This window comes from Hypomesus transpacificus, unplaced genomic scaffold (assembly GCF_021917145.1).
Source record: "Hypomesus transpacificus isolate Combined female unplaced genomic scaffold, fHypTra1 scaffold_107, whole genome shotgun sequence".
NCBI lineage: Eukaryota > Metazoa > Chordata > Actinopteri > Osmeriformes > Osmeridae > Hypomesus > Hypomesus transpacificus.
This window is the reverse complement of record NW_025813698.1, coordinates 538,671-546,757: the sequence shown is the minus strand read 5'-3', so window position 1 is coordinate 546,757 and position 8,087 is coordinate 538,671. Positions and strand designations below refer to the sequence as shown.

The 8,087-nt window shown below is 39.0% G+C and overlaps 2 protein-coding genes across 3 annotated transcripts; one reads left to right on the top strand and one right to left on the bottom strand.

Moving 5' to 3' along the window:
• Positions 1–632: 632 nt before the first annotated feature.
• On the bottom strand, positions 633–5,968 carry r3hdm4 (R3H domain containing 4). Its single transcript, XM_047050288.1, has 8 exons — positions 5,770–5,968; positions 4,853–5,010; positions 4,570–4,694; positions 3,447–3,561; positions 3,081–3,166; positions 2,903–2,988; positions 2,455–2,510; positions 633–2,257 (listed from the first exon to the last, which is right to left on the bottom strand). The coding sequence occupies exons 1-8, from the start codon at positions 5,808–5,810 to the stop codon at positions 2,154–2,156; spliced, it is 771 nt and encodes a 256-aa protein (XP_046906244.1). The 5' UTR covers positions 5,811–5,968; the 3' UTR covers positions 633–2,153.
• A 116-nt stretch (positions 5,969–6,084) lies between these two features.
• Positions 6,085–8,083, top strand: LOC124487904. 2 transcript variants are annotated; one of them, XM_047050287.1, is made up of 4 exons: positions 6,085–6,535; positions 6,674–7,086; positions 7,319–7,518; positions 7,665–8,083. In XM_047050287.1, exons 1-4 carry the CDS (start codon positions 6,418–6,420, stop codon positions 7,786–7,788), a joined length of 855 nt encoding a protein of 284 aa, XP_046906243.1. In that variant the 5' UTR covers positions 6,085–6,417; the 3' UTR covers positions 7,789–8,083. The 2 variants fall into 2 exon arrangements, with proteins under 2 accessions (XP_046906243.1, XP_046906241.1); XM_047050285.1 differs by having other exon boundaries at positions 6,085–7,086.
• The last annotated feature ends 4 nt before the right edge of the window (positions 8,084–8,087 follow it).

The following is an 8,087-nucleotide window of genomic DNA, read 5'->3' as shown; positions in this document are numbered from 1 at the left end:
CTTTTTTTGTTCGAAAATATTCGAAAATACGTCTCATACGTGATGTTACACGTCTTTTAACATTGTAATTTGCTATGTTAGATAAGCTACAAGGTTATAATTGATTAAATGAAGCATACATTCTGACCAAATGCTTTATTACAAAACATAGAGTTGTAATGCATGACCTAAACCATAGAAGAGCATTTTTTTGGAATATTCGTATCAATCATTTTTCAGCATTACAGTGCCATCTCATGGAGAAAATACTGGCCATTATTTAAGAATTTTAATTTAGACAAGCTTTACCCAAGATCAACTGAAATAATTCAATGACAAAAGCTGAAAGCACCATGCCATGCCTTTGTTTGAAAGTAAACATTAACTAAGCATACATTTATGAATTGTATTTGTAACCAGAAACAGAGGCTTTGACTACATGCCTATCCAATACTTAGTTTAGGAAGACAATGTACAATTGCAAATCTGTTTCCCAGACCCCATATTGTCTCTTATCCACCCAGAGGACAACAGCATTCTTCATGTTTCTCATTCAACCTTATTCATCTGGTTCAATTACAAACTGGAGGTGTGGTTTGTGGTAAATGGAAAACAAATTGAATTCAGGTTATTGAATTACCAAGTGACAATCATTGAAGAGTTAATTCATTATTTATTGAAAATCTTTCAGACATGAATGTTGGCACTCATCAGTTTAAATTGCACAACCTAATTTCTGGATTTAAGTTTAAAGTTGAAACTACATTCAACATTCCTATTTTTATTTATTTCCTGATATTAATAAAATATGTACTGACATACAGTAAACTTTCACAACAAAGTAACAAAGACTCTTTTCTTCAAAGCATCTCATATAAAGCTTTGAGATAATCCTATTCCAACAAGTTTACAATCTATGTTGGCACACGACATTATTGAGCTAAATATTTACAGCATAACCAGTACCCACATGTTCTATAAAGTTGTAAAAAACAAGTGAAGAGTTGTTGTTACAATAAAAAATGTTTAACTAAGTTCCCCCTACACTATGTGTTAACTATTTCAAAGACACAACATTCATAGTGGGATGTTGAAAGCCTGAAAAACACAATTTTACATACACAAGCATATAAACTTTGGTTTTGACAGAAACAAAATGGCAGATCGAGGTGAATCCATCTTTGATAGCACAGAAACATTTATAATTTAAATAACCTGAATGTTTGTTTTCAAAAGCCTATTAATACAAATGTATAAATACAAAAGATAAATATGTAGAGAAACCCACAACATGCATTTATAAGGCATAAGTGCTTGTCTAGGGGTTGGGTAGCCTGAGAGTCAAATCACTGAAGGTTTGCAAACATTACATCAAGTGCCATTAATTTCTCATTGACTCATTACTACTCTTGCATGTAAACAGTAGAACTGCTTCACATTCCATACAGATGTTAATAAACTCTGTAAAGAAGCTGTAAATAATTTAGTGTTGATGGAAATCAGATGGTAAAAATGACACTATTTGGTAAAGCATGTAATCAATAAGCAATGTTAACCGTTTGGTTACAGCAAAAAATGAAAAGAAATGAATGCAGGGACACAATCTTTCTTAATGGATGTTTTGCCCTTTGTTGTGCATTAACTAATGCAGTGACTGAGAAGAGAAAGCTACCCAAAGTTCATAAATTAGAAAAGCGTATTCCCATTTGTCAAAATCATGCTATAGCCTACCTGACATTTTGGTGAATACATTTCTACTTTACATACGCTTACATGTGAATTAAACTGTGCCGTTACCTTTTTATGTTCAACCAAAACAATACAATTTACAGTATACATTGAGTCATCAGATATGGTATCTATGCTTAGGGACTGGCTTTTTCTTTTCTTGTTTTTTGGGGCACCAAGGAGAACAGACAAAATCGTCATCGGTAATGACAATCCGTTTTCTGACCAGTTCCAATCACATTATAGTGGCTTTGCCCTTTCCTCTATTAAGAGTGCAGATCTGAATTGTAAACGCTGTTATAGACAATTCACCTACCATGGCATAGCAATCAAGGTGGAGCTGGCATTTTAAACCTTGTGTCTCTTGCTACCCGTGTCTTTAAGCATGCATGGTGTAGGTTTCTAGGCATTCAGATGGAACTGGTCCAGGTGTCTCTGGTGTTGCCTCAGCTCATCTGCTCCAGGTAGGCAGAGAGCAGGGGGCAGGGCGGCAGGAAAGCCTCCTGCTTGTTCATAACCTCGGTCTGGCGGGCCCCCTTAAAATCAGAGCCTGGATGACACAAGCGAAGAAAAAATAAGAACAAACAAAAGACAGTTGGAGACAGTTGGAGGTGAAAGACCGGAGCATAACACACATCCTGTCACACAACCGTCCTCCCAACCTACAATGTCCTAGATGTATGTAAATATGATTATGGGAATGTAATTTTTTATGGGTACTGTAGTGGAATTAACCATTCTACTCACTGGCTGACACAAGGTCCATGTACTGACAGATGGCGTGGAGAAGGAGCCTCTCAAAGCTGATTTCAAACAAATACAAACACATAGAGGAACAACTTTGAGGCGCTGTTTTCAGGACCTTCTCACACTGTCTCTCGAGGAACATGCCGTCCTCTACAATTATAATAGTAGGTTTAAGAACAGACTTTTTATCATCAGTAATTGAAACTCCTGTGTGTATGTCTCTAAGCAGACAACGAGACATCTTAAACAAGAGTTGACTTGAGCTTCAGAAGACAGGACTTCCCTTGCAGGGATTATCTATATGTTGCTTAGTATGTCTAGCAATGTACCTTACAACAGTAACAAGAAGTACATTTCTTCCTCTTTCTTTATCTCAGGTCAGCCTAGAGTCAGGCATGGATTCCTATCATGTAGTCTATATGTAAAGTCTTTAGAGGGCATAGTGTACCTGCTTCTAAGGTGAGTGGTGTAAACAGATTGAGGCTGAGCTGCGAAGAAACTCAGCAGGTTTTCCTCCAGCAACTCCAGAGTCCCCTAACAACAACAACAGAAGGAGGAATGGGTATTGTGGGCCAGCACAGATGACAAATTACATTTGTCTCAAAGTTTTCAATCCCAATACTTACAATAGGGATTTGCTTGCGCTTTAGGGTAGCACGCAGCCTTCGGTCGATTCTTTGGAAGCATTCATGGGCGTTGAAAGCTGGATTTACTGCAAAGAAAACAAAGTTAGAGTAGTAAAACCATAACTTGAACTATAACTGACTAAAATGTCTCCAAGACAACATTTGAATTTCCCTTTTTATCCTATACAAAGATAATCTTGAAAAACGATTGTGCATACAACTTCCAAATACTGTTCACTGACCTGACTGCGTGTCATCAGTGTACTATGAAAGTCCATGAAACTATTACTGTGTACAGTAAGTATGCAAGTACATAGGGATCTTGGGCATAACGAATCACTGTGGGCGATGACCATGTCATCTCACCCTCTCTCTGGTCTTTCAGACCCTTGTGGGAGCCACTCCTCTTAGCTTCCTCCTCCAGCAAGGCCAACAGCTGCTCCTGTTCCTCTCCAGAGCGGTTCATGAAGTCATTCCAAGGCTGGACAAGGACAACAAGAAAAGCCAAATTTCGTATTTTCTTTTGTAAAACGTTACATTTAACTCATTTAGCAGACGCTCTTATCCAAAGCGACACACGGGAGGGAATTTGAACCTGTGACCTCTTCTTACCGAGGCAAATGCTCTACCACTGAGCTACACCACTCCCCCACTTCTATAATCATACTGCAAATAGAAAGTACTGCTGATAATTAAGGCTCATTTGCATGTTAACTCAAAGTATTTCATTTTTGTGTGCCTCACAAGCATGCCGGAGGACAAGATTTGGTTTCTGTTTGACAGTTTCTTCCTGTTATGAAATGCTACATGAGTGCATTGTCATGAATTGCATGATTCTCAACCCACCAAATCTCTGTGGGTTGCCACACTATGTACATTCACTGTCTGTTTGAATTTGGTAACAATGAGTTGCAGAAAAGCAACATTTTATGGTTCCCACTTTTTCTGTTGTAAATATTGCGGAACATGTAATCTGATAAGATAGATAAAAACCTTGCCTTGTAAGGATCTGAATATGACTGATCTTTTCTGATGGAGTTGCGCCCCATTGATTACACCTGTCCATTAGGGGTGTAACAATATATCGTGGAACAATATATCGCAATACAACATTTTTACAATATGTATCGTAGAGTTATGGCAATATTTTTTACAATATGACGTCCGTTTGATCCTATGGTTGAGCAACCAGCACACAACTTACTCTGCAGCTGCGACATGCGTGCATTCACAGAAATCGCTGTAACTGAGTTAACTAAATTGTATGAACAACAAAAAAATAATTGAAAATGTTTAATGTTTCGGAAATAAATCTGTTAATTGAATTTCAGTTTCATTTAAAATTGTGTTCAAAATATCGTGATACGTATTGTATTGTACACCCAGTATCGTGTTACGTATCGAATTGTGAGCTGAGTGTATTGTTACACCCCTACTGTCCATGCAATGAGGTTCCTTGAACAATCATTCTGGAGACACATGCACCTACCTCAACATAGTTGCCGTTTGTACAGGCCTCTGTGAAAATGGATGGAATGGCTGGATAACTACTGCACAACTCAATCTCATCTTTGGTGCACTCGTCTCTCTCAAGGAGGTTCGCAAGGAAGCGAGCTGTTTAGGTGAAGAAAGGGTAACATTAATACAAATTCACATTAAATCCAGTACAGCACTAAGATGACGAGGAGATCCAGAGATGTACTCAGAACAAGCAAAACATTATTTGCAATGCAGCAATCTTAGAGAATCTATTATATATTTCTAGAACTTACTGTTCTCCAGCCTACGAAGGCTCTTCTTGCCTTTGGCCCTGGGAGTGAGATCAGAGTTGCGTATGGCCTGGTTGATGTAGTACTGCTTCTTCTTTGTGGGAGAGACACGCTTGGCAGGCGAATTGGGCAGAGAGGTACACTTGCGTTCCTCTATCAGGCTAAGGGTACACAAGGACAAGAATTAGAACATCGCTTGAGTTATGCTGTCAGACTGGATAAGGGTTGGACACATTAGCTGCCACAGCAAGGCGCAGATTTAATATAATTGAGAAGGAAGTAGTTCGTGTATCACACAGACATTAAATGCACTGTGACTGAGTGGAAGGAAGTTTGAAATATGACATCCACTGAGAAAAAAAATAACTGGGTCAGTGGGTGTAGATTTCAAAGCAACGCCCCATCTGGTTTTCCTGCCTCTGAATGGCTGACGTGTTGTAGCACCACTAACCAGCACTTAGAAAACAACAGACCCACAGTGCTTTAGAAAAACAGGAACTATGTTGACCTAAACAGGAATAGGTTGCTATATCATATGAAACGATTGTAAACGAGACAGTACAAACAACACTATCCACACATGCTGTAGGTAGCATCAGCTAAATACATAAACGTTAAAACATTTACAGTATGTTTTTATTTTAATTTTAGCAGCTCATATTAGCTGACAATCTAACAGTCCAGTGGGTCAGGGGGGTTTGTAAAATCTGACATCGTCGATTGACAATTTGCTGGGCAAGTTCAAGGAACTACCTACTACCTCGCTAAAACGCACTGCAAACATTGTCGATAAGGGTTGGGTTTAAAAAAAAAAAAACTAGCCGAGCAAGTGCCTCGCAAACTAGTCAAGCTAGGCTTACTACCTTGGCTATTGTTGTGCATACTAGCATAGGCTAGCTACAGACTGTAATGTTACTCACATAATATCCAGTTCCTCATTGTTATTTGTCAGAACAACCATTTTACACAAGGAAAACGAACAGGAAGCGATAACAGATAATGTCCCGATGGAATAAAAACGGAAAATAGCTAATTTAGATTTTGTAGTTAGTTACAAGGTTGCAGTGGAGCTAGCTAGAAGATACAGCCCCCCACAGAAATAGCAATCAACCAAGATCTTTTTAGTCCCCGCCTTTGGATTTGCGCGGAGACCAGATCGAGGCTGTAGAATGCCAGGGCAATGGTGTTTGGCCCCATTAAGAACACAATCCTGTGCAACACATGAAATAAAATGTTAGGCTACACAGAAATGACAATTTGTTTAAAACGCACATTCTGTGAAGAAAGTGATAGTGTTGTTGTAGTAATTAGTACAAAAAAAGCTAGCCACCTAATGAGCTGGCAACACCATTACAATTTGGGTCAGTTTGTAAACGTTTCCATAACAGCAGTTTTATTGAAGTCTTGCAGGAGTCAATTTGGGCTGTTAAGCAGCAACAGTTGGCGAAAGAGTGTTGCTCCCGTTCATGATGTTCAGAATAATAGTGTGGGTATTAGTAATCTTTCCTTCAGGTATGTTACTCTTTTTTGTTGTATAAATCCAGATTTATCCATAGGCTTAGGCTAGAATGTGGACACATAGACAGTGTTTACAGACTGGCCTAATAAGCAAGAACGACGTGGGTGCTGAATTCTGCGACATACTACAACCGTGTCAACTTGTTGTGGGTGGAGTAAAGTATTCATGTAAGAAGAATGCCACAAAATCAACTCGTTGTGAACTTAACAAAAAATATGTAAAGTGTAAAAAGATGGCCTCGGACACATTAAAGACAACAACAGCGCTGAAAATCTGTATTGATTTATGCACTGTTTTGGCTTCAGCTAAAGAGCCGGACACAGAAGAGGAAGTAAATACTATAGACTATGAGGAACCTGTGTGTGGCACAGAGGAATGGACAAGGATACCACAAAAACCTCGACCACAGCCAGGAGAAAATGTAAAGATAACCAATCAAAGTCTAGAATTAGATAGAGCCACAGTCCCACAATCGGTCAAACCTAGGTTACTACCGCCTATAAGTAGACCATCCCTTATTCGGTCAACACATTCAGACAGCTTGGCTCCAGGGTCTCCAGCCCATACTACTACCCTGCCACTGATCAGTGTCTCGAAACAGGATGCTTTGATCAAACCTCATACCAAGACTGGCAGTGAGCACAAAACAGCACTTCCAAGCATTAAGTTGCAGGATACTAGTCCTCTGACCATGTCTTGGATGGAAGGCCACAGACAAGTAAGAACACCTTCAAATCAATCCAAAAAATACATTATTGATTACTCACTGAAAAAAAAAATCTTATAATTCACAATTCTGGTGTTCTTATAATTATTGTTAGGCTGTTTCAAGTCATTTCACTAGTAGCCTATCTGAATGTCTGGCTGGTGTTGCACAGTAGTTTATCTCACAGTTGTAGTGAATAGATGTGGTACAAATCTTTGTTTTGTTGTTGTGTTCACAACCCCAGAGGTCACCTCAGTTTTGCCTACCTGAGATCTCAGTGTCCAGTATAGAGTCCCTGCTGCAGCAAGTGACGGAGAGACTGAGAAGAAAAGACAGGGAAAGTGATAATGGAGGGAGACTTGCCTATCCAGCCCATCTCATGACCAGTAATCTGCTATACCTGAGGGATAAGAGGAAACCACCAAGAGGAAACTACAGATCGCAGTAAGAAAGAATAAAATCGAATGATGAAAAATAAAGTTGTCGCACTGCACATGTCCAAAACATATATATACTAAGTTTTGCTGTAATAAGACAATTGATTTGTGACCCTAAATTAACTTCCAATACTTTTTATACCATGTATACAGGGGGAAAGGAAGATGCCCACCGCCAGAGGTCAAGCTGAAGGAGAGCTCCGAGACAGCAGAGCAAAAACTGCCCGTCATCCTTAGCATGACCAAGGGGACTTACTGCCACCAAAGTCACTCATGAAAACTGTACATTTAATTATATTTTATTCATCTGTAGAACAAAATACTCAGTCTTTATATTCCCACAACTATATACTACTATGTTGTCAGTATATACATCTACTAATATATACACAGATAATATTTCAAGTACAGTATGACAGCCAAGCATAGTACACAGAAGACAACCGTACATTCAGTAGTATATTGCATATATTCTACACATGCCTATCATTATTATAACCATTTCTCCAATACTGTGCATTACAGTTGTAACTGTCTTTGGATTTGCAGTAAACTGTTTTATGGGGGGGGGGGGGG

What these genes read in the sequence shown, in the direction of transcription:
- r3hdm4 (XM_047050288.1), bottom strand. Translation starts at nt 5,810, where the DNA reads ATGGTTGTTCTGACAAATAACAATGAGGAACTGGATATTAT. An exon ending in AGCGCAAGCAAATCCCTATT is followed by an intron (nt 2,989 to 3,080) that starts GTAAGTATTGGG and finishes TGTTGTTGTTAG; the next exon opens with GGGACTCTGGAGTTGCTGGA. An exon ending in CATGGACCTTGTGTCAGCCA is followed by an intron (nt 2,258 to 2,454) that starts GTGAGTAGAATG and finishes TGTGTCATCCAG; the next exon opens with GCTCTGATTTTAAGGGGGCC.
- LOC124487904 (XM_047050285.1), top strand. Translation starts at nt 6,418, where the DNA reads ATGTGGACACATAGACAGTGTTTACAGACTGGCCTAATAAGCAAGAAC. An exon ending in GGATGGAAGGCCACAGACAA is followed by an intron (nt 7,087 to 7,318) that starts GTAAGAACACCT and finishes TCACAACCCCAG; the next exon opens with AGGTCACCTCAGTTTTGCCT. An exon ending in AGAGGAAACTACAGATCGCA is followed by an intron (nt 7,519 to 7,664) that starts GTAAGAAAGAAT and finishes CCATGTATACAG; the next exon opens with GGGGAAAGGAAGATGCCCAC.